This window comes from Callospermophilus lateralis, chromosome 3, assembly GCF_048772815.1.
Source record: "Callospermophilus lateralis isolate mCalLat2 chromosome 3, mCalLat2.hap1, whole genome shotgun sequence".
Classification (NCBI taxonomy): Eukaryota; Metazoa; Chordata; class Mammalia; order Rodentia; family Sciuridae; genus Callospermophilus; species Callospermophilus lateralis.
In genome coordinates this window covers 59,454,630-59,480,375 of record NC_135307.1, presented here as the reverse complement: position 1 = coordinate 59,480,375, position 25,746 = coordinate 59,454,630, and the positions used below count along the sequence as shown (strand labels likewise).

The 25,746-nt window shown below is 37.5% G+C and overlaps 2 protein-coding genes across 3 annotated transcripts in view; both read left to right on the top strand.

The window, feature by feature from the left end:
* The window catches only part of Sos2 (SOS Ras/Rho guanine nucleotide exchange factor 2), a 94,137-nt gene extending 90,557 nt beyond the window's left edge, over positions 1-3,580 (top strand). For both annotated transcript variants that reach the window (XM_076850261.1, XM_076850260.1), the window contains 2 exons: positions 559-668; positions 1,863-3,580. In XM_076850261.1, coding sequence (XP_076706376.1) covers positions 559-668; positions 1,863-2,357 — 605 coding nt within the window. In that variant the 3' untranslated portion in view covers positions 2,358-3,580. The remainder of the gene's footprint in view (positions 1-558; positions 669-1,862) is intronic.
* An 86-nt stretch (positions 3,581-3,666) lies between these two features.
* On the top strand, positions 3,667-12,857 carry Vcpkmt (valosin containing protein lysine methyltransferase). Its single transcript, XM_076850262.1, has 6 exons — positions 3,667-4,479; positions 4,575-4,685; positions 4,852-4,924; positions 6,172-6,291; positions 7,742-7,846; positions 11,483-12,857. Exons 1-6 carry the CDS (start codon positions 4,214-4,216, stop codon positions 11,495-11,497), a joined length of 690 nt encoding a protein of 229 aa, XP_076706377.1. The 5' UTR covers positions 3,667-4,213; the 3' UTR covers positions 11,498-12,857.
* Positions 12,858-25,746: the final 12,889 nt, after the last annotated feature.

Here is a 25,746-nt window from a genome sequence, read left to right as displayed (position 1 = left end):
TGACCTGTTCAGGGGTAATTTTCCTCTAATACTTTATTATTTAGTAAATTTTCTTCAGTGTGACTCTATAACATATACCTTATTATTAAGAGACTTGCAAAGAGAGTTATATGATTTATGACCCTACTTTATGGTCTCCTATATGGAGATTTTATTACCTGTGTAGTCATGAACCTGATTGTAGCTGCTTCAGAGTAAATGTTTTCTGCTTAGGATGACTTTTCTCTAAAAGTAACTACATATATACATTCATGTTTTTGTTTGGTTTTGTTTTAGATTTTAAAAAGACTTTTGGAGGAAGAGTCTCATTATTAATCATAACTAAATAATGTGCCTTCAGTTAGTTATCATATATACCAGGAACTGTGTTAGGTACTAGGGATACAAAATAAATGTACTGTCCTAAGAGAGCTTACATTTTAGAAGAGAAGATAGATAATATATAACAGGTAATACAGTCTGATAAATGCCATGGCAGAAGTGATCACAAGTTGCAACGAAGTTTTGTTGGATAAATTGCACTGTAAATAGTGGTTAAACTAATCTTTGCCTCCCTAGAGTCTATCTTCAGTTCGTGTGGTAGTTTAAATAAACCAAGTGAAGAGCTACTGATTCCTCCTCCACTTCCTCCTCGAAGAAAGTTTGACCAAGATGCTTCAAATTCAAAGGTAGTCAACAGGACCTGGGTTTGCCTCAATTTATTCAAAAATTTATGGATTTTCAAGATAGGACTTTATTCTTATGAATTTGTTGTATTTTGGCTTTTCTTTATCATTTTCCACATTTATATTGTTATATTTGAAAAATGCTTTTAGTAGTTGTTTAATTCTTATAAAAAACTTTCCTTTAAAAAAGGGGGGTGCTGATTCACGGACTCAGAAGTACACTTTTTTTCTGGTACTAGTATGTGAAGGATTCTTCCAACTTTCCACCAGCTTTTCAAATTTAAGGGTGAATCACTTGGAAAGCTTATTAAAACCTGATTGTTGACCCTTACCCCTGGAGTTTTTGATTCAGTAGATCTGGAGTGAGGCTCAAAAATTTGCTTTTCTAACCAAAGGCCCAGTGTTTTCTCCAATATGCAGTTGCTAACTCACAATAAGCAGTGGGGAGGGGAGAATAGAAATTCACTGGCTCAGACAAAGGGGAATGAAGGGAAGGGACAGGGAATGGGAATAGGAAAGACAGTAGAATGAATCAGACATAACTTTCCTATGCTCATAAATGAATACATGACTCCACATCATGTACAACCAGAAGAATCGGAAGTTATACTCCATGTATGTATGATATCTCAAAATACAATCTCCTTTCATGTATAACTAAAAATAACAAATAATTTTTTTTTAAATTTGCTTTTCTAACAAGTTCTCTACTGGTGCTGATGTTTCTGGTCCTTGGATGACTCTTTGAAATCCACTGTTCTAAGTATCATTGGGAAAAGTAGAAGTAAATGCTTAATCAGGAAAAGCTGGACATTAAGTCTCCTTAACATCATGTCCTTTCACATCTACAAAACTATATATTATTTTTGCTTACCTATTATTATAATTAAAATTCATGAATTTCTTAAATTTATGAAATAGTAACACAAAGCAAGATAAATTGAAGCTTTATGTTCTAAGACTTCAATTAAAACATCTCCTATGTAGAAGTATTAAACAGAGCCCTAGATTAAACAAGAAGTAATGTACTTATAAATCTGATAATTAAACCAGATTAATTTACTTTGAGCTTCTGGATTTAACTTGTGTGTCGAGTTAAAAAATTCTTCTGTGTGAAGAATTTTTCAGACTTTTAAAATTGCCTTGTAAGTTTTTCAGGAGAAAAGAAGTATAGTTATATAACTTTTTGTTTTAAAGGGAACTGTGAAATCTGATGATGACCCTCCTGCTATTCCACCAAGACAGCCTCCTCCCCCAAAGATAAAACCCAGAGTTCCTGTTCCTACCAGTGCATTTGATGGACTTCTACACAGTCCACCTCCACCTCCGCCAAGAGATCCTCTTCCTGATACCCCTCCACCAGTTCCCCTTCGACCTCCAGAACACTTTATAAACTGTCCGTTTAATCTTCAGCCACCTCCACTGGGACATCTTCACAGAGATCCAGACTGGCTCAGAGACATTAGTACATGTCCAAATTCACCAAGCACTCCTCCTAGCACGCCCTCTCCAAGGGTACCACGTCGATGCTATCACGACAGTCTTGCTCATCCTCAAGCTCCCCCTGTTCCACCAAGGCAGAATTCAAGCCCTCACTTACCAAAACTTCCACCAAAGACTTACAAGCGAGAGTTTTCACATCCCCCATTGTACAGACTGTCTATGGTAGAAAATGCAGAAACTCCTCAATGACCTTAGCCATATGTAGTCATTGACACTGGAATAGTATTTGTAAAGTTTTTTTTTAATTTATTCAAAAAGGCATAGTATTTTAGTTTTTTGGTTTTTGTTTTTACAAATAATGCTCTTACAGAAATGCTACTGATCAAATAAGCTTTTAAGAATTGGAAAGATAAAATACAAAAGTCCTTTACCAATATCCTCAGGTGATCAGTTGCATTGCCTTGTCTTGGATCCTCAGTGCTGCCAAAAGGCCAGTATAATGAATTTATATTTGCACTGTAGACTCTGCTAAAATATGGTTTAAAGTGACTTTGATTGCACTGAAAGGGGATAGTGCTTTTGTGGAATTTTTCAAATTTGAGTAATAGAGGCCTTTTTTTAAGGTAATGAATTTACACAAATATAGAGGTGTATGGTGTTACTGATTTTTAAATCTCTTTGACCATCTTCTGGAAGGTTTTTACTTGTAGTTTTTACATCTAGGAGAATTGTGAATAACACCCACTGTTCTTAAATTCTTTAATGCCATGTCTTAAATGCCAGTATTTGCTGCTGAAGACAAAAATGAAATGTGGAATGAAAATAATAGAATGCACTGTGTATATTATTTTGTCAAAATGTAAACAAAGAATACATAACCCAATTATAGAGGAAAAAAAGGGCATGTATCTCATTCAGATGTGCCTTTTGTTTTTGCAGAGTATGGTGTCTTTAGCTAATAAGTTGCCTATTGTTTTGGAAAACAAAGTTAATATGCCATGTATGTACAGTTTTGTTTATATTGTATATTTAAAGATAATGTTAATAACCTATATAAATTTAAATGACTTGAGGTCATACAATCTGCTACTTTACTAATTCATAGGTTCAGAGGAAAAGTTCTTATGGCATAGGAACCAACTGCCTTGCCTTCAAAACCTAGTGACTTTCTCTATAAATCTTGTGTTAACTGAAATTTTTTTTAAATATTTTTTTAGATTGGTAATATTTAAACCAGCAAATACTTAATGCTTTATTAAACTTTTTAATCAGAGAAGCGAGTAAAACTTTTATTTGCCATTTGGATACCTTCGCTCAAAGTGATGAAAAGTATGTTATGTGATAGGCTGTAGCAGTGGTTGTAAAGTAGCCAAAAGCCACTTTCTTTATTTACTGGTCTGTGGCCTTTTACTGTGCTTTGTATCAGAGTTCTTAACAAGATTAATAAATCACCTCAGTCTTAATTTTTAAAAGACTTTTTAAAAAATGTGTTTTCATTGTAAAGAACAAGGGGATATTAGAGTACTGTAGATATATGTATACACACATTGAGTTATTTCATGCAACTTAAAACTACATAATCCCAAATAATTTAAATGATGTAAATTTTAGAGAGGTAAAAAAAATTTTTTTTAACTGGTAAATGCAAGCTGCAAGTTTCCAGCAATCCTTTTTATGCATTCATACGGAAAAACTAGGAGCACACTTGGAAACTTCCCGAGAAAGATAATATAGACATCTTTGGTACGCTCTGGGAAGCTGCCTGGATTTAAGGTAACTACAGTATGAGTCAATCTCTAACCACGTAAAAATGCTCCAGTGTTTGCTTTGTTTTTCACAGAGCGGATTATATTAGTTTTATCTGGGAAAGTGACTTAAACTAGCTGTTCCTTAAGCCAGGCGCGTTTTTACAGGAGAAGGAAGGGATGAGGGCGGTTAGTGCTGGGTTACGCCCAAGGTGCTGCAGCCTTCTGGGCTTTGTTGACTTGCGCACGCGCGAGGTGCCAAATCCGCCACTAGGAGGCGCGGGCCCCTTCAAGGCTTGGCCTGTGAGCGGCGCACAGATGAGTCGTCACTAAGCGAGCTGCACCCTTTAGCCGGCAGAGATGGCGGCTGCTGTGGAGTCGGTGGTGGAGGATCCGCTGCGGAGCTTTGTGAGAGTTCTGGAGAAGCGGGATGGGACAGCCCTACGACTGCAGCAGTATGACTCCGGTGGTGTGGGTTGCGTTGTTTGGGACGCTGCCATTGTGCTCTCTAAATACTTGGAAACGCCGGGGTTTTCCGGAGATGGGGCCCATGTGTTGAGCCGGCGGTCGGTGCTGGAGCTGGGCTCAGGCACTGGAGCGGTGGGGCTCATGGCTGCTACCCTCGGGTAAGAATTGAAGGGAGCGGGCAGCGCTTTGCTTTGAAACTCATATTGCCAGCTACCCACCCTTTGCCTACCCCTCAATCAACGTTATTTTATAGGGCAGATGTTGTCGTCACCGATCTTGAGGAATTGCAAGACTTGCTGAAGATGAATATTAATATGAACAAACATCTTTTCACTGGTTCTGTTCAAGCCAAGGTACTGAAATGGTTTGTATGGCCTTTCAGCTTGTTTTAAGATAACAATTCATAGTTTGTTTTAAATTGCATCTCATTAAAGCCGTGATAATACAAAATGAACTTATTGGCTCTTGCTTATAAAGCAAGAGTATTTTAAATTATTAACAGTTTAAAATACTTGTTTGACATTTTGAAGGGGGGAAGAAATAGAAGACTTTCCTTCTCCACCAGACTACATACTGATGGCTGACTGCATATACTACGAGGAGGTAAATGTTCAGTGAGTGAAATCTCTTTAATCGATTAACTGTTTTTTGTATTCTGAAACTACATTTCTTCACATTTTAACATCTCTGAATTCAGGATATTTGTCTATGGTTGATAGATGGTTGTAGCAAAACTAAAACAAAAGTCACAAGAGACTGTATATACATTCATATATACCTGCAAATCATGTTTAGAAGAGTGTTATATGCATTTTATTAGAGGCTTCTTCAAAAGTTTTAAAGGATTTTACCACTTGGATCTGTTATGAAAAGCTATGATAATCTTTTTTTAAAAAAAAAAAAAAAAAAAAAAACTTTCTTGGGGGTGGCAGACATTAGGGGGCTGGAGATCAAATCCAGGGCCTTACACATGTGAGTGCTCTACTACTGAGCTACATCCCCCGGGAACATGTTAACCAGGAGAAATAAGTTGCATTTTTTAAAAATTCATGGTTTTGTGGCAAGAGTTACTAGACCAAATATTTTTCTTTTTTCTTTCCCTATTTTGGAACTAGGGATTGAACTCAGGGGCACATGACCAACTAAGCCATATTCCCAGCCCTATTTTGTATTTTATTTAGAGACGGGGTCTCATGAGTTGCTTAGCGCCTTGCTATTGCTGAGGCTGGCTTTGAACCCAGGATCCTTTTGTCTCAATCTCCCAAACTGCTGGGATTACCAGCATGTGCCACTGCAATATTTTTCTTAAAATATTGATTTATGATAGCATTGTGGGTATCATTTATATTTAAAATAATGAGCATTGAGCTAATCCATGTTCAAGTTCAGATTTACTTTTGTAGGAAAAATTGTTGATTGTTAAATCCTACATTAAATTGGAGTAAATGAAGTTACTTTTAAGAGTGAAATCAACACTATTCATTTATTTCCATGGGAACTTCAAAACATAGTCACTTGAATTCTTTTTCTGAAAACTGTAGTATAATAATTAATTTTTTAAAATTTTTTTTACATGTTGATGGACCTTTATTTTATTCATTTATTTTGATGCGGTGCTGAGAATCGAACCCAGTGCCTCATACATGCTAAGCAAGTGCTCTACCACTGAGCCACCACCCAGGCCAATAATTAATTAAGAGGAGTTTACCAATCATTGTTAGAAAACGTTAACTACATGTACTTTGTTGTATTGATTCAAAAGTGAATAATAGGGGAATTAATCCTTTTACTTCCCTAATCTCCTCTTAATAGAAAATTTTGATGTCATGAAATACATTTTTCTTTTATAGTCTTTGGAACCATTGCTGAAAACACTGAAAGATCTCAGTGGATCTGAAACTTGTATCATATGTTGCTATGAACAACGTACAATGGGGAAAAATCCAGAAATTGAGAAAAAATATTTTGAGGTAAGGACTATAAGATCTGTCTTTGTAGTGAGTACCCTTCAGGGAGGCTATATGTGACTATTCTAGTATTTTATGGCAATTTTGGAGGTTTGGACAATCTGTTTGTATGAACCCAGCCAGTAGGGGACTCTTTAAAATCTACTATTCCACAAAGCCCACCCCCATTTTCTATTCTCATCCTTTATTTTTTATCTAATTAGTTGATACTGTATCTACAGAACCGTGTAAAATAATAATGGTGACACTGTCTTTTCTGAGAAAGTTCTTAATATTTCTTAATTTTTGGCTTTGGGGAACATATCAGTGATACATATATTGCTTTTAGAGAATTCATGATAGAGGGACTGGGGTTGTGGCTCAGTGGTAGAGTGCTCGCCTAGCATACAGGAGGCACTGGGCTCGATCCTCAGCACCATATAAATGTAAAATAAAGATATTGTGTGCACCTAAAACTTAAGAATAAATATTTTTAAAAAGAGAATTCATGATAGAAATGAGGAGGTAATAAATTTGTACTTCTCTGTTTTTCTCTACATTTTTATGAAACCTCTGACCTACATACCTGTTTTTAGGGACTTATTTAATAGAAAGATTCACAGGAAGTTGCAAATGTAGTACATAGCTATTTTTGGTACAGGGGATCGAACTCAGGGTCACTCAACCACTGAGCCACATCCCCAGCCCTGTTATGTATTTTATTTAGAGATAGGGTCTCATTGAGCTGCTTAACCTGTCGCCATTGCTGAGGCTGGTTTTGAACTTGAGATCCTCCTGTCTTGGTCTCCTGAGCCGCTGGGATTACAGGCATGCCCCACTGCACCCAATACATGACATCTTACGTATCTTAGTCTTCTTCCCCCAGTGGTGACCCAGGCCCTTTTTATGGGCAAAAATTCATCCCATTACAAATAAATCTTTTTGTACATCTGTATAGCTCTGCAACTTTTGTCTGCTGAAGAACTGCTTTGGTTTAATGAGAAAGCAAGAATATGACTGCCTCAGATAATATATGATAAATTTTTTTTAATTCCTTCTTTTTTTTTTGTAGTAACAGATGTAGATGTATTTTTATTTATTTTTTTATCAGTGCTAAGGATTGAACCCAGTGCCTCACACATGCTAGGCAAGTGCTCTGCCATTGAGCTACAGCCCCAGCTTTCATGTTTTTCCTCAGTATGAAGAATGCTACTGAGCTTTTGGGACTCTTAATTAATTTTTTATATAGTTAAAATAATTTTTATTGAGGTAAAACATAGTTAAATGCATATATATCAAGCACTCAGCCACATAATTACTACCCAGCATAAAAATATACATTTCTAAGACCTCAGAAGGTTTCCACAGTGACCCTTCCTATTCAGTATTCATACAAAGATAGCCACCATTGTACCTTCTTTACCATAGGTCTGTTCATATTATTGAGTTTAAAGTATATCTGTTAAATTTATAGCTGCTTCAGCTAGACTTTGATTTTGAAAAAATTCCTTTGGAAAAACATGATGAAGAGTATCGAAGTGAAGATATTCATATTATATACATCAGAAAGAAAAAATCAGTAAGTACATTCCCAGTTCTTCATCTTCTGAGGATATTTCATCATCTGGTCACTGTTTCTGGGCTTGTGTGTGGTCAAGGCCTTGATTTTGATGTGGTAAAACAGCTATGACTCTTCATTGAACTCAGGCATTAACTCAGTATTAAGATCACTTATCTGTCTTGCCTTTGGTTCTTGTTCATGCTGTGCTGGGGATTGAACTCAGGGTCTTGCATGTGGAAGGAAGCACTCTACCACTCAACTAAACCTCCAGCCCAGCAGGCTTTTTTTTTATATAGCTTTGTAATGGAATGTGTTAGTACGCAATTAATGTAACAATGCCTGAGGTAACAACTTAAAAAGAGGAAAAGTTTATTTTGGCTCACATTTCTAGTCTGTAATCCTTTAGCTCCATTGCCTTATGACAAGGCAGTATGTCATGACAGAGAAAGCCCAATCACCTCATAGCTGGGAAGAAAAGGAAAGAAAGAGGAAAGGGCAGAGTCCTATGGAAAACACATCCCCGATGACCAGAAGACCTCCCCCCCCACAAGGTTTCATCTCGAAAGATTTCACTTCCTCCTTTAATATATGGGCCTTTTGGAGACACTAATTCAGACTATAGCATTGGGCATTATCCCAGACAAGTGACTTAGCTCTTTATATTGTAGTTTCTCTTAACTCAGATTTTAAAATGCCAGTTCATACTTTTGTGAACTTTCTCCAGTCATTCAAATTATTTTTAACAAAGTAAAATAAAATCAGACAAATCTGGGGCTGGGGATGTGGCTCAAGCAGTAGCGCGCTCGCCTGGCATGCGTGCAGCCCGGGTTTGATCCTCAGCACCACATACAAACAAAGATGTTGTGTCCGCCGAGAACTAAAAAATAAATATTTAAAAATTCTCTCTCTCTCTCTCTCTCTAAAAAAAAAATCAGACAGATCTGTTTATAAAGAAAAATGCACCTAATTAAATAGAATTCATTTTTCTTTTTTTATTGTACATAATACCTTTATTTTATTTATTTATTTTTATGTGATGCTGAGGATCGAACCCAGGGCCTTGCACATGCGAGGCGAACGCTCTACCTCTGAGCCGCAACCCCAGCTCTAGAATTCATTTTTGTTTCCCTTGTTTGGTGCTTCCTTTACATGATATAGCAATCACATTTTATGCAAGTTGCATCTGTGACACCTACAGTTTTTAACTTGTACAACTGTATCTCATTTATTTTGTAACCCCAGCACCTTTTATAAATGTGACAAAAATTTTAAAATGTTTTATGCCTTAAAGTATCCAGTTTTTGGTTTTGGTACTGGGGATTGAACCCAGACAGATGTGCTGAGCTACTAGTCTTTTTTTTTTTTTTTTTTTTTTTAAGACATGGTCTCATCAAGTTGCTCAGGCTGACTGCAAACTTGTGATCCTTCTGCCTCAGCCTTCCAAGTCATTGGAATTAAAGGCGTGTATCATCACAGCCAGCTAAGGGATTCAGTTTTAACTAAAGCGTTATATAGTTTTACAAGTAGAAATATTTTGAGGCATAAAGATTTTGGGTTCCTAAATATAAATTTTTTTTTTTTTTTTTTTGGTACCAGGGATTGAACTCAGGGACACTCAACCACTGAGCCACATCCCCCAGCCCTATTTTGTATTTTATTTAGAGACAGGGTCTCACTGAGTTGCTTAGCACCTCGCTGTTGCTGAGGCTGGCATTGAACTCACAATCCTTCTGTTGTCCCAGCCTCCTAAGCTGCTTGGATTACAGGAGTGTGCCACCACGCCTTGCTTCATTTTTTTTTTAATTGATAATAATTCCCATACCATGAAATTCACACCTTTTTTGAGGTATACAATTCAGTGTAAATATATTCACAGAACAAAGTTTTTATCTTTCTCAAAAGAAACTCCATACCATTAGCAGTCACTCATTTCCCCCCAGTCTCTAACCCCTGGCAGTCACTAACCTCTATTTCTATGTATCTGCCTATTGTGCTCAGGTCATGAATTATTCACATTATATGGTCTCTTACGTCTAGCTTCTTTACTCAGCACAGACAGTATTTTCAAGGTTCATCCATATTGTGGCATGCTTTTACTCTTATGTCTGAAGGATATTTATTTGTATGAATGTGTACATCTTGTCCATCCATTCATCATTTGGTGGCATTTTACTTTTTCAGTCTTTAGCTGTAATGAGGGATGTTGCTGTGAACATTTATGTAGAAGGTTTTTTTGTGTGAGCATCTTTTCAGATCTCTTAGGTATATGCCTGGAGTGGTATTGCTTGGTTATATGGGAACTCTGTGTTTAACTTTTTAAGGAATTGACAAACTGTATTCCTAAGCCATTGTCCATCTTTTTTTTTTTTTTTTTTTTTTTTTAAGAGAGAGAGAGAATTTTTTAATATTTATTTTTTAGTTATCGGCGGACACAACATCTTTGTTTGTACGTGGTGCTGAGAATCGAACCCGGGCCGCACGCATGCCAGGCGAGCGCGCTACCACTTGAGCCACATCCCCAGCCCCTGTCCATCGTTTTAACTACAGCCATCTTAGGAGGTGTGAAATAGGATCTTTGTTTGTTTGTTTGTGGGGGGGGCGTGCTTGGGATTGAACTGGGGGGGACACTCAGCCACTGAGCCACATCCACAGCCCTATTTTGCATTTTATTTAGAGACAGGGTCTCATTGAGTTGCTTACCACCTCGCTGTTGCTGAGGCTGGCGTTGAACTTGCAGTTCTCCTATCTGTCTCCTGAGCTCCTGGGATTACAGGCATGTGCCACTGCCCCCGGCAGATCTTATGTTTTTTATTTTCATTTCCCTAATAACTAAAGATTAAAGATGTTGAATATCTTGTCTCACTTGACAAGATATCATTGACCCATTTTCAAATTGAGTTATTTGTCTTTTCATTGTTAAGTCTAAGAGTTCTTTACATTTTGGATACTGAATCAGATGTACAATTTGCAAAATACTTTCTCCTATTCTGCAGGTTGTCTTTCTTGTTTTGGTATTATGTCTTTTATAGCAAAATGGTTTTGAATTTTGATAATGTCCAGTTGGGCTGGGGATGTGGCTCGAGTGGTGGCGCACTCACCTGGCATGCGTGCGGCCCGGGTTCAATCCTCAGCACCACATACAAACAAAGATGTTGTGTCCGCCAAAACTAAAAAATAAATATTAAAATTCTCTCTCTCTTCTCTCTCTCACACTCTCTCTTAAAAAAAAAAAAAAAAGTTTGATAATGTCCAGTATATCGTTTTTTTTTCCTTGGTTGCTTGCAGCTTTAACATGTGTCAGCTTAAAACTTTCTAAACATTATACTTGGTTATTCATTTGACTTTCGTTTAGCCACTGCTGGGCATATTGCCTAGTATTAAGTACTCCATAAATAGTTGGTGAGGGGCTGGGGATGTGGCTCAAGTGGTAGCGCACTCGCCTGGCATGCGTGCGGCCCCTCTTTGATTCTCAGCACCATGTACAAACAAAGATGTTGTGTCCACCAATAACTAAAAAATAAATATCAAAAAAATTCTCTCTCTCTCCTCTCTCTCTCTCTCTCTCTCTCTCTCTCTCTCCTCTCTCACTCTCTCTTTTAAAAAAAAAAAAGTTGGTGAACTTTTAAGTGTCCTTTTTTTTTTTTTTTCTTATAGAAATTGCTGTCGTGAAACATTTAGTCCTCTTACCCAAACCTCTAACAACCTGGGTAAGCTAAAGATGTGAATGAAGCATGTGAATACAGCATGGGAAGATTGTGTTTACAGATTTTTCCAGCATGTCCTTAGAGGTCTAATATATGGATGACAACCACCATGGTCTGCCTGCAATATGAAAAATGACTGCCTACCTTCCAGTGGGCTTGAAATCCATCTTAGGTTTACTTAGCCTTTTAAGTTCTGCTTAAAAGAAATATTGAGATCAGTTACTCAAATAAAAATTGGTATTGGGATTAGGCTAAAATCTGCCAAAAGTAAATAGTGAAGCAACATGGTTGATTTGACACATTTTCAGGAAACTAGAGGTAAACTGATGCAATTTTTAGAAGTATATCACTATCAAATAATATTCTAAATTCAAACCAGTAAACCTTAGTTTGTCTTGGGAATAAGTAAATTTTAAATATTTCACTTTTACATATTAGGCAATAGTTTGTCTTCTGCTTCATTTGATATCTTTAATGCTTAATTGTCCTTTTACTTAAAAAACAAAACTATTGTCTTGTATACTTACATTTACCAAAGTTTTATTCTTTTCAAATAAATGTGTAAGTACTCTAAATAGTGAACAATATTATAATTAATTACAAAGAAGAAAAAAATAAGAGATTAGGGAAACAAAAGGTACCTTTACAAAATTTTTCATTTGGGAATGGAGTGAGAATGGAAAGCCCAGTTCCAGGGTTATGCACTGGTATAGCTCATGCAGTTTTCTTTGTGATTGTCTTCCAGGAAAATCTGGTTTAAGAACACTGGTATTAAGTTAACTTGTTTACATGAAACAGTAAAAGATTATTGAGTAACTACATTGTAGTTCTATACATATCTATCAAATTATTTTTATGCTGTGTCATTTCTATTTCGTGTTATGATAATCTTCAGCACACATGGACTGACATGTCAAGGACTTCCATTACACTGGTTCCAGAGTGGTGACCAGATGGAATTCTGGTATTTACCAGCATTGGTGCTAGAAGGCACATTTTATGTGTTAAAATAAAGATTGATTTTGAGACCCTGTGACTTTGTGAATGTTTCAGAAATAGCTTTAAAGAAAATAAACATCTAAAGCAGGTGACTGCCTTCCAGAAAGAGCAAAAACAGCCCTGTTAGAGACTTTGAGGATCAAAGCAAAGGAAATAGTTCTCTCCTTTCCAGGCTTACTTTAGTCTTTAAAGTTTGCTTTGTTCTTTGTCAAAATACTTTGTTCATATTGCCCCAGCATTTCATTGAGCACTTTTTTCCCCCAGGCAGTTCGTGTAACCTAAATGTGTGATGCTTTTGGTAGTTACAGATAGCACTATCTATTATTAGTGAGGTCTTAGGACAAATGACAACTTTCTGACTTGTTCCAAAACATTATGGAATTATGAAAATAAACTTGACATTGACCTTAGTAGTCTAGCTGAATTTCTCACATCCCTTTTCATCTTCCAATTTTTATGCCCTCCTTTCTTCACTGTGGTTTTTAATTTATAGTGTTTGTGAGTCTTTGGCCTGAAGTGTACCCATAGATTTACTATATGAAAGCCCAGTTCCTTTAAATCAGAAAGGTGCTATTTATAGTCCAAAACTTTCTGAGTGAATCAGACTGAAGTCAGCTTCTACACAAATTTGCTGAAATCTCATCCCTGCTTGCCTTCCCTGCCTTGCTAGTACCACCCCTTATCACTTGCATAATAAATCACTTGCATATTTTCATCTCATTCTGTTTCTGGGGAACTTACCTAAGGCACTGACAATAAAAGTGATTTGTAACAAAATCAAATGGGATTTCCCCCATCCCATTCTGGAATATCAACATTGGCATCACAGCATGCTAGTCCCACAGTCTAAGATCAAATAGCCACTAGTGTCAGTACCAAGGAGTACTGTAGAGAGCTTACTATAGAGAGTTTACTGAGGGCTACCAATTGAAGGAACTTGCTCTATCACCAACTACCAGGGAAGCCTTGGGAGAATTTCCCTCTTGGAGGAGTACAGTGTTTGGGAATGGGGTTTAGTCCTTAGATTCTCCATTTTGTGGGGGAGGGAACAATGCATCTGCACTCAGAAACCATAGGAAGGATGATTGTAACAAGGGAAGACAATCAATTTCTCCTCTGGTTGGATTTATCCAGATTAACTCAGTTGTTTTATTCCAGGGCATGGAGACAGAAATGGAGGGGTGATGTGGGCACTGTGTAACAGGTGGACTCTGTCAGCCTGAGGATTGATCCAGAATTGATCCATGAGCTGGGAGCTAGAAAGCTTCTACAACAGCACAAGTTGCGGGTGGGGGTTAGCTGCAGCAAATGAATGAGGTATGATGCCACTACCTGGGGGTCAGCTACCATATAGCTAACTGTCCATCTCAAGGCACAGCTAGTGACTGGGGAAACAGCTCAAGAACAAGCCAGGAGGGCAAGGGGGGTTGCCACTGTGCACATTGGAACCCATGAACCACTTAAGAGTGCTGTTGGAGCCAATTAGGGAAAGGGCTACAATCCACAGTAAGGCATTATTTCTCAAACCAGGTTGCATGAGAGATCACTTGTAAAATTGAAAGCCACAAAATCCATACTCAAGCCCCATCCCAATCCAAGGAAGTTAGAGGTGTGGTATTGTTGCTAGTTTTAAAATTTAGCCTAAATGAAACCATTGCAATAAGGAAACCTCTTTTAGTCGGAGAAGACAGCAGAGAGAAGAGAAGTATATAAAAATGAAATCATCTGTGGTTAGAGTAGGCATATGCTGCATAAAGAGGAAAAACTTTGATGTATAATTGTCTATGAAATAGGAGACTTATAAATAAATAGGAATGAGCTTTAGAAAGTGAAATGGACTATTAAAATGCCTAAAAATTTAGAGAATTTAGCCAAGAAGGTGAAGGTGATGCTACTCAAGAGGAAAGGGTGATCCAACAGTTGGAAAAAGAAAACTGTCACAGGTTTATTCTCCAAAGACTTGAGTCTTTCTACTCGCTGTAACTTTAAAGACCTTTGAGGTTGTGTAGCTTTGTATCTTAACCTGCTGCAGTTTCTAACCAAGTGTCTGTGAATCATGTTAGGTGAATTTGAAGTTAGGTTACTTTTAAGAAGTATTGATAATCCATAATATTAGTGGGATTTTTTTTAATATCACACACCTTTTCAATTCTTTTACCCCTTTCCTTGAAAATTTCCTTGTTTAGTGACGTTACATATGATATTAACTTAGATTTTGGATATTAAAGAGTGTGGGTCATAGAAGTATAACTGTTGTTCTGAAGGTTCCCTGTAGATGGCATTACTTCTCTTTTTCTTTTACCAGTTTATAGGAAGGAAGTTGTAAAATAGAATCTATTTCAAATTAATCACACTTAGATTTTAAGGTGAACTAAATTTGTTTTTTTTTTTTTAAAAATAAGCCTATTATGAGCTCCTTTCAGAACATAACATGATGCAAGTAAAACTGGATCACTTTCTTATAAAATTGTATTTGGCGTGTGTGTGTGTGTGTGTGTGTGTGTGTGTGTGTGTGTGTTATTTTAGTTGTAGATGGACAGAATACCTTTATTTTATTTATTTTTTTAGAGTGGTACTGAGAATCAAACCCAGTGCCTCACATATGCTAGCTATGCTAGCTCTACAACTGAGCTACCACCCAAGCCTCTATTTTTGTTTCATTTTGATACGTTTGAATGTCTTTCATAAAGGTACATGAATTGCAATTCATTAAACATTTTATCTGCTACTAATATCGCCTGTAAGAGGGATACATGCTTTTTTTTTTTTTTTGTACTGGGGATTGAACCCAGGGGCAACAACCACTGAGCCACATCCCCAGCCCTTTTTTGTATTTTATTTATAGACAGGGTCTCACCGAGTTGCTTAGGACCTTGCTAAGTTGCTGAGAGGCTGGCTTTGAATTTGTGATCCTCCTGCCTCAGCCTCCCAGGTATACAGGCATTTAAGAGGCTAAATTAGTTCAAGTGAACCTTTGAAAATTAAATTCACCTTGAAAATACCTTTTACATAATACATGGTTTTACATCTGAGGACTTGAAACTTCTAATTAATTTTAATTAGTTTTTCAAATCAGTGTTCCTTTCTCATTAGAGTAGCACTTTTACATCAAAAGACTGAAGCTCTGTCTTTGGTTATCTCACAATCCTATAATCTTAGGTCAGCTATTTGCCTTTTGGGATTTTTCTCCTCAAGAAACATTGGGATTTGAAAGTATTTTTGATTTGTTTAATAACAAACATTATAAAAGTAGAATATCCAGTTTTTATACCATAGAGACCTAATACAAATACAGGGGAAAAAAATGTGCCAACAAAGCTTACTGAAAAGTAAGCAATGAAAATGAAATGTTTTTACTTTTCATTATTTTGGATAGAAAAGCAGTAAGATTTTCAAACTATTTCCAATAATTAAGTTTAACTATCAGGGATTAGAGTTAAGACACTGTCTTAAGTTCTCATGTGTTGATGGAGTTCTGTAAATACCTAGGAAGTATTCATCAATTGTGAGATACTCTTAAGTAATTTACTACTAATAGCAAGATATGATAGTTTGCAAATAATAGATTTAAAATATGCTATAGCAAGTTATCTGCATGATAATCTTTTTCTCATATGCATTCTGAAACTGCATGGCAGAGGGTAGGCCCTAAGACCAGATTATCTGGAGTTGAATCCCAGTTCTTCTATTTACTAGCTGTGTTAGCTAGGGAAACTTACTTAAACTCTCTGTGCCTTATTTTCCTCATGTGTAAGTTGAGGATCATAATAGTATCTATGTCATGCAATGCCATGGGGGTTAAATTAGTTTAATACATGTAGTCCATGAAGATACTTAGCACAAGTAAGTTCAATAAATGTGATTAGAGTAGGGGTACAATTATAGGGAAAATTTGGAAAATGCCAATTGATTTTATTTGTTGCAGTGTGAAATCTGGGCATCTTTTTCAGAATATAGGATGCATGTAAACATTCCTTTCTGTTAGGAGAGGCAACTGGGATAGAAGAAGATTGAGAACACTGTTCCACCATACAGTTATTTGAATAAGTATGCAGTTTTAGAAAGAGGAAAATATGGTAGAAAAAAATCATTGTTTACTCTTAATTTTTTTTTACAACTTTAAAGCAAGTGCCATAAGCATTCAAAGGCCAAGGACCAAAGAAATTACCTTCTTTAGGGGCTGGGGTTGTGGCTCAGTGGTAGAGTGCTCGCCTAGCATGCACGAGGCACTGGGTTCAATCCTCAGCACCACATAATGTAAAATAAAGATATTGTGTCCACCTAAAACTTAAGAATAAATATTTTTTTAAAAAAGAAAGAAATTACCTTCTTTAAATAGGGAGTCAGGGTGTGCTGGCTGGAGCTTCAAGATTAACATTCTATTGACCCCAACCCTTAGCCAATTCTGCCTTCTAGTTCTTATCTCTGTTAAACCTGAGAGCAGTTAGGTAGCAAGTAATTAAAGTACAGCAGAAGGTCATATTTCTAAGGTCTATATAACAATATTTTCAGAGTTTAGATATATTAACTATAAAGGAGCTTCATAGCAGTTGCTTTCGGATGAATGGTCTTTTACTGTGTGTGTAGTAAGTATGTGATAGGATGCAAAGTCTTAACTAATTTCTCTAGCTACCTATCAACAGACAACATGAGAAAACTTAAATTGCTCTGCAGTGTTAAGTAACACATATGCTCTACTACATATTAAACTTTCAAGCCTTTTTATTATCTACTGATAGAAAAGATCATTGTGAATACTAAACAGCTGGTCTTAATTTTTAAAAATCTTATTACATCTATTAACTTCTTTTGATAAAGAATCAATTCACATTTTTTTGATATTCTCAAGGTTGAAAACTCCACTAGATACAGCTCTTATAGACATAAATGAATAATTAGCAAATTTCTTTCAGGTTATTAGTTCTATTGAGCTCCCCCTGGCAGTTGATTAAACTCTTGATGGGTCAGTACTTTCTTTTTTTTTTTTTAATCTTTATTTCTATTTATTTATTTTTAATGTGGTTCTGAGGACCAAACCCAGTGCCTCGTACATGCTAGGCGAATGCTCTACTGCTGAGCTTCAACCCCAGCCCAAGTACTTTGAAACTCTTCAGTAATTTTTAGAAGGTTAAATCATTTGTTAATCTACTTAAATTCCAGGCCCATATATTGGCTCATTATTGCTTAGATAAATCATTGCCAGAGTTATAGTTAAAGTACCAACAATACTGTATATCTATCTACATTCAATACTCGATCTTGTTCTTTTAAAGAATGTGTTCTGAACTGGGTGCAGTGGTGCACACCTATAATCCCACTGGCTCAGAAGGCTGAGGCAGGAGGATGGCAAGTTCAAGGCCAGCTTCATCAACTTAGTGAACCCATCTCAAAAAATAAAAAAGGATTAGGGATATAGTTCAATGGTAAAGTGCCCCTGGGTTAAAGCCCAGTTAACCTCCCCCACCCCCAAAATAATATGTTCTGAAAATCTGTTTGTACTGCATGTACAGAACAGTTTCATATTAAAGTGATCTAAATAAGAATAGCATGATTTATCCAAAGCTTAAATGAGAAGCTTTACACTTAGCATTCAGAATGAGTGTAAAGAATAATCTCATGCAATAGAACACAGGACTGATATCTAGAAACTTAAAAACAGGACAAACAAGTTGAACATTCTCACAAGTAATAAATGTTTAACCAGAGAATGTTTTTGGATTTCAGTGACATTTATTGATGTAAGTATAATGATGTTCTTGTAAAATAGCTATCATCTTTCTAAATTTTATTACAGGATTTTTTTTAATTGTTCAGAATTTGCTTTTTATTTTCAGGCATGTACTAGATACCCATATTCAGTCTATTTACTCTCTGCCCTTATAAAAGAAGTGTCTGGTTGTTAACCTGGGATTCCAAGGAACAGGAGCAAACTGGAGAGGTGTCCTGTAGCTGGTAGGAACAGAATTCCCAGTTAACTCTGGAAGACAGTTCCATTTAAGTTCTAGATATGATCACCTTCCCTTTATGCACCCAAGCTTGAATAGTCTGTTTTTCTCTAAAGAAAGCAGCTCACTTGATTACTACCTAATCTAGCTGTATTTCCTTAGGCTATTTAAACTCTTTGAATGCTCCCCTTTCTATAAAGTGAGAATGGTACCTACTGACTAGCATTGTGACTATAGTTAAGCTAGGTAATGTATGGGAGCAAAGTAGGGAAGGAAGCAATCTCCCAACTGCTCATTCTGAGACTTGAGACTGGTAAATTCTTGCAAGCTGGAGGGATACTCAAGACACTGTCCTAAGTAAGTGGCACATAACATGATCCAGGAAAACATAATCTTCAGTTGTCAAAAAGAAAGAGTTCCAAGTTAATAGCAGTGTGCCTGTGGTTTACTTTTATGTCTCACTCAGATTTATTGATTTATTTATTTTGTTGGTCGGGGACGTACTGGGGATTAAACCCAGGGTTGCTCTACCACTGAGTTTTTTTCCCCAGTCTTTTTATTTTTTATTTTGAGATACAGTCTCACTAAGTTGCTGAGGCTGGCCGGGAACTTGCAATCCTTCTGTCTCAGCCTCCCTAATAGCTGGGATTACAATTATGTACCACTAGGCCCAGCTCACCCAGATTTCTTCATTTTCTCTTTTAGATTCCACCATTGTCATAGAAGAGAGTAAGCAGTCACAGGGGGAAAGAATCAAGAGGTTACTCTCATTAAAAAAAAAAAAAAAAAGAATTCTGTATGACATCAATAATGTTTAGAACATTACTGGTTTGGTAGTTCACAGCAGAATATACCAAAAAAGAGAAGTAGTCCACTTGTGAAAACATGAAGAGCCCAGTGTGGCAGACTTCTGGAGGCTTCAGAGGGCAGAACTTAGCAGAGAAGTTTCTGGAGACCTTTCAGAATACTTACATAAATGAACAGCAAATGAAATGAAGCTCATTGTTGTTGCATTTTCTCCAGATTTAACTCAAAGCTGAGGTCCTATGTATAAAGAGTCTAGAACAACTTACATAAAATCCAAAATATGGTTCTTTTCCCTTATCTCATTATCAAATCCTCCCTCTATGGCTTCTCTGAAACTCAATGCTTTTTTTTTTCCATTCAATTCAATCAACAGGCTAGTCTATGCTAAGTATCAAGGATACACATCACTCTCTTGGATATTAGGGACAAATAAATCAATAAGATGCATCCCATATCCTTAAACTGTCCATTCATCCATAATAAGAGAGACATAGGGAAAAAAATCATTGTGATTTTGGGATAATTGTAATAATAAAGATATAAACCAGTTATAGTGGCAGTGCAAAGGAAGTATGGTCAATTTTACTTGAATGGTAAGGGAAGAGTTCATGGGGGAGACTTGTGCTGATATTTTTGAAGGATAAATTGAAACTCATGGGACAACCTGTGAAATGTTATAGACAAGTAGTGCAAGCATATCAAACTTGGTTTCTGTGTGGTTAGATCATTGTGGAGGAAGTAACTCATAGGTAGGCACGAGGGCAGGGGAAGAATATGGAACACCTATATGTCATATGTAGAAGTGTAAATTGAATTCTGTAAGCAATAAGAAAGTATTTAAATACTTTAAGCAGAGAAGTCACCTGGTCAAATTATTATAGAAAAATTATTCTGACAACAGTTGGAAGGGTGGACTGGATAGGATTAGATATGTCATAAAAAGATCAGGAAGGAAGCATTAACCGTGGCCAGACAAGAGACAGGGAAAGTGGAGTCTGCACTCAGGCAGTAGCAGTAGGAATTGAGGGGAAGGGATGGTTTCAGGAACTATCATAGAGCTAGACTAAGATGTTGCAAGTCAGATAGGTGTCCATAGAGCATCCTGATGGAGTCAAGGCTCTTCAATCCACATAGCACCCTGGTACACATCACAAAGAGACCCTTTTCCTTAAAACTTCATGTTGTAATGTGGTAAGTTTATGAGAACTACAGATTTTATTGCCTTCTGCCAGAAAATTGTTATGTACACAATCATACAACTTTGGAGTCAACAGTTATAACTTGAATTTTTTTGCTTTAACTTCAAAACAATAACAATGTCTCCTGTGTGAATGACATCCCCTCTCAATGGTGCTCTTTGCAGTACCCAGCCTGAGCAACCACACACTGCAAACCTGATTAGATATGTATAATAGTCATATAATAACTAGGTTTGAGGGAGTAATGGGTAGATAGTGAAAGATAAAGTCTTATAAATCACCCCAAATGTACAGATAGATTGAACATCCATGATAAGGCCCAGGGAAATACCAGAATTTCAGGAATAATTGAAAAAAAAAAGAGAATGAATAAAGGTGAAATATTGAAATGTTTTCTGCTTTGGCCTTATAAACAGCAATTCTTAAATATGTGGATGGTCATACAGCTTCATTTGTATTTCATACGTTGATATTTCCAACCTGCCTTTCATATGCCAATTTCATATTTGGTATGTCTGTCTCCCAGTGGGTTATATGCAGTAGTGCCATCTTTGTGCAACTGAATACCTGTCCCTTATTCTATAAAAATGAGAGAAGACCTCCTCTCAAATGTGTTGTTACTAATGGTAAGAAGCTCTGTCTCAAATTAATACAACCTAGATCAGGATGGAAGTTCCTGGTTTTCAGAAAGCAGTAAATCTTTAACATTAATGGTGGTACATTAGACTTAGTTTCTAAATTCACTTGTGAGAAGGAATGCGGAGAGTATGAGGAATATAGAACCAACATTCGCTGGAAATATTAGTGTTGAACATGGGGACTCTCATTCTTTATTTCCTTTTGGGGGCTGGAATGCCCCTCCTGTTGACTTAAGGAGATTTGGGTTTTCCCCTCTGCCCAGCCATCTGTTTTTCCTTTCTCAGTCGTCATCATCTTTAATTCATCTTTTTTTCTTTGTTGCCATATCTCACAATCCCTGTCCTTTGACCACTCACCTCTACATACTCTCCTTCACAGAACTTCAGTTTTCTTGATTTTAACTACAAACTTATTATAGACACGCCCTATGTAGACCTCTGACTCAGACTCCTTTCTCAAGCTCTGGCCCCTTCTCCTCAGCTCCCTGCCTGGCACCTTCTTCAGTTTGGTCAACCAATAGTATGTCCATTTCTGAGCACAATTTCTCCAAAATTTAACTCTTCTGCTTCACATCCTTATTTTAATAATGGCATCACCATCCTCTATCTTTAGTCCTTTTGCTTCTACAGGAAATCGGTGTATTAGACAGACTCCCTGGCAGGCTCTCTCACAGTCTTCCTGCTAATTCCATGTTTACTACCATTGCCTCCAATTTATGCTCCTTTAAGAATCTCACCATTTTCCTTATCTCCCCACACTCATCTGTGCAAACTGTGGTGGTGGAACGCTCTCTTCACCTGGAGTTTTAGACTTTACATCAGCCAACTTGAAAGTCTCTCTACGCCCAGTATTTAGTGTATCTCTTTTTGTGTCCCTCTTGTTCTGGTCTCAAACAGGACTCCTCTCAACATCCAGCATGCTTTGCTGCCTCTCTCTTTTCTTTGGATCTTTTCATGTAGTATAAAACTGTAACTATGATTTCTGTCCTGTGTCAGGCCCTCTCCCATGCTCTGATAAAGTCCTCTCTTCCTCTTGAAGAACCCACTTCACTGACACCTCTGCCTGCCCCACAACTAAGCCCAGCCAAACAGAACATCCCTCCAATTAGAGTGGATGTTGCAGGGCCCAAGCTAACCCCATAGAGCCTTCCTAGATAAGAGATAACTCTTCTTTGGACTTGGACACTGAGTTGAAAGTACACTTTGAGCTACCCAAGAATGAATGTGAAAGTCTGTTCCAGAAGCACAGAGAAATTAGGACACTGTCCTAATTTTTGGCCTCTGAAGCTGGCTCTTCTTCTTACTCTTCAGACCCACTCAAGATCCTTTCTAAGCTGGATGCGGTGGTGCGCACCTATAATCCTAGCAGCTCGGGAGGCTGGATAGGAGGATTGTGAGTTCAAGGCCAGCTTAAGCAACTTAGCAAAGTCCTAAGCAATTTAGAGAAACTGTCTTTAAATAAAATATTAAAAGAGCATTCCACTGCTGTCGTGTATTTTAAAAAAATAGAATATAAAGAGGGTTGGGGATGTGGCTCAGTGGCTGGATGCCCCTGGGTTTAATCTGTGGCACACACACCCTCCCCACCCCCCACCAAAAAAAAAAAAAAAAAATCCTTCCCAAACACTACTTTTCCCAGAAAAAATCTGCTTTTTAAAAACTTTTTATTATTTATGTATTTATTTTGGTATTAGGGATTTAACCCAGGGGGAAATTTGCCATTGGATCCCATCCCCAGCCCTTTTTATTTTTTTATTTTGAGACAGGGTCTCACTAAGTTGCTTAGGGCCTCATGAAGTTACTGAGGCTGGCCTTGAACTTGCATTCCTCCTGCCTCAGCCTCCCCAGTTGCTGGGATTACAGGTGTGTGCCATGCCACTACACCTGGCAGTAATAAGCTTTTTCAAGTTTACATTTTCCTCATAATACCAACGAAATCGTCTTAGTTGGTTTAGAAACATCCTAGAACACTTGTCTGTTGCTCATTATACTGTGAAATCTTACCCTATTCATACTACTAAAGTAAACATTGTAGAACTAGTCAGCAAACGTGAAAAAAATAAAAATTGTTGTTGGAATGGTTTTTACAAGTGTTAACAAAAGAGCAAATCTACCTGCTTCCTCCTAGAAAATGTACAGACTCCACCTCTCCATCCCTGCCATAGGATCATTGTTTGAAGAGAATAACTGATGAGCCTATAGAGAAGTGTTGCTTAGGAGAGGAGTAAACTCCAGGGCTGAATAACTCCAGTGGGTAGCTGAAGAGTGGAGGGAGAGGTAAACGCATATTAAAATACGTTGCTTGGTAGTGAGGTCTGAAAAAACAGAGTAAGCTCAGAAACTGAAGGTGCTTCCTTGCTGCTTTTCTCTTACATTATGGGGGAAAGCCCCATTCAGTATGGAGTTTTAGTTTTTTTCCTCTTCTATCATAATTGCAGCTTTCAGGAAAATCTGACACTCTGGGCACAGTCTACAGGTGGTGGCAGAAAATGAAGGGAGAAGGTAGTAGGAAATATACTGGCTCCCTGTTCACCCTTTGTGGAGCCCAAGAGAAGGAAGCAGCATCCTCTAGGTAGGGATGGTCTGGAAGCAGAGCACATGGTGGACAGGATAGAGCTGGAAGAGGCAGGGAGGGAATCCACACTAGGTAGGCCACTGAGGAGAGAATAGAGCTGAAACCTCCCCTCCCCCAGTACATACCAGGAGGGGGACGCTGGAATGAAGGCAGAGCTGCCCCTGCTGGTACAAATGTTACAAATACACATTTTATTGGACTTCAAATGTAATACTCCAAAGCAGTAGGAGTTTGAAAGATGAAATAAGCCTAGTTTTTTCTAATATTGCCCAATTTAAAACTATAAATACAGCCAATTTATATCATATTGTGTTATTTCAAATACTTTGGTATGGTAGTTTTAAAAATTCACTGTCATTATATTGTATGGGATGCTTGAGGTCTTTATGCCATGACTATACACATTCTGAAACCAAATTAAGGAAAGAAAAAAAAAAACAAGACTATGAATTTCAAAACTTTCTCTTTTTTTTAAATATTTTAAATTATTGATAGACCTTTTATTATTTATTTATTTATAAGTGGTACTGAGAATCGAACCCTGAGCCTAACACATGCTAGGCAAGTGCTCTACCACTGAGCTACAACCCCAGCCCCGAAACTTTCCATAATGACCCTTGATTCTCATAGGAGCTAACTTTTCAAAGACATAAAGATAACCATTCACTTATTTTTCCTATAATAGAGTCCTAAGTTGATCTTAAATGCAGCATTAATGATTGACAGATGTTTCACTGCAATTGTAGGAGAATTAAATTATGAAACAATAGGAAACCAGATTATATGAATGGACTTGATACTGTCAATGCTGATATAAATGTTGTTTAATGTCATCAGAGCTAACCTAAGACACACAACTAATATTTCCACTTAGCATTTCAGAGCTTTGCTTTGCATATAGATAAAAAAAAAAAAGGCCTCTGTTCAGACTTTAAAATGTGAGCAAAGTAGGGTGTGTGAGTGAATGAGTGAAAGAGAGAAAGGGAAAGGAAGAGAAGGCTATAGGAGAATGTTCATAATTAATTACTAAAAAGACTATAGAGGAATCCGTGGCTTTCTTAGCAGTGTTTTCAAAGCATTGTAATAGTTTTCCAGATTGACTTGAAAAATGCCAACATTTTGTGGCTGGGGGTTGAGGAACACTCACACTTCCATGAGATTTCTGACAAGGACAGTAGGATTCTGTTCACCCTGCCCTCCCCAGGGGCTTGTGAATCCTCCTTGCCCCTAAAACTCTTCTCAAACTATAGGAGACTTCCCTCAACTCTGATTACCTTTGAGTCCCTGGGGTACTTTCTAAACAATCAATACCAAGTATTAACTATGATTGGGAGAGTGACTATGCAGACACCTTCAAGACATCCTGACACTGTCCTCTTTTTTAACAATTTGCCTTAGCTCCATTCAGTAGAAACTTCTGGATGAGATAGAAGCCAAAGCATGAAGGTTGAGTTCCTCCCTCTGCTGGCAATTAGCTGTGAGCTCTTAGGCTAGTCACTTGCTTGGTCTGAGTTTCTTCATCTGTAAGATGGGGATGGGGTGGTGGGGATAGAAGTGGTGACATTTGTTCTGTCCATCCACAGAGTCTGGAGGATGCTCAAGCAGGAAAATGGGTATGAGTCAAGGGTTAACTTGAAAGCTGGATAGAAATGTGAGTTCCTATGGTTGGTGCTCATGGTTGAGAGAAGGTTTGATTTCTTCTTCCTATTTCTGAGCCAGCAAGCTCAATTTGAGAATAAACTGCCACCTGTGTGAGTATCCATCTCTCTGAGTATGAAGGCTTCTCAGCTGAAGCGCCACAGAAGGCAGTGGAAATATATTATGAATTGGCTCTCCCTGGCCTCTCAGCCTTTCTTCCTTCTAGACTCTTGTTGATCCTGGACAAAATCTGATTGATCTTGCCCCCCTCACCCTCTCGTCACAGAAGGTGACCAGAGACAGTAAGTCACCATCTCTCTTCATTTGCACTCAGTGGGACAGGACTGTACTTTGAGACACTGGGCAGGTTGCTCACTGGCAGGTAAAGATGCCGACTCCTGAAAGGATTCTTT

Bases quoted from the DNA above. Each gene is read 5' to 3' on its own strand.
- Vcpkmt (XM_076850262.1), top strand. From the start codon at position 4,214: ATGGCGGCTGCTGTGGAGTCGGTGGTGGAGGATCCGCTGCGGAGCTTT. The intron at 4,480-4,574 runs GTAAGAATTGAA...GTTATTTTATAG, and splicing joins CTCATGGCTGCTACCCTCGG to GGCAGATGTTGTCGTCACCG. The intron at 4,686-4,851 runs GTTTGTATGGCC...GACATTTTGAAG, and splicing joins CAAGCCAAGGTACTGAAATG to GGGGGAAGAAATAGAAGACT.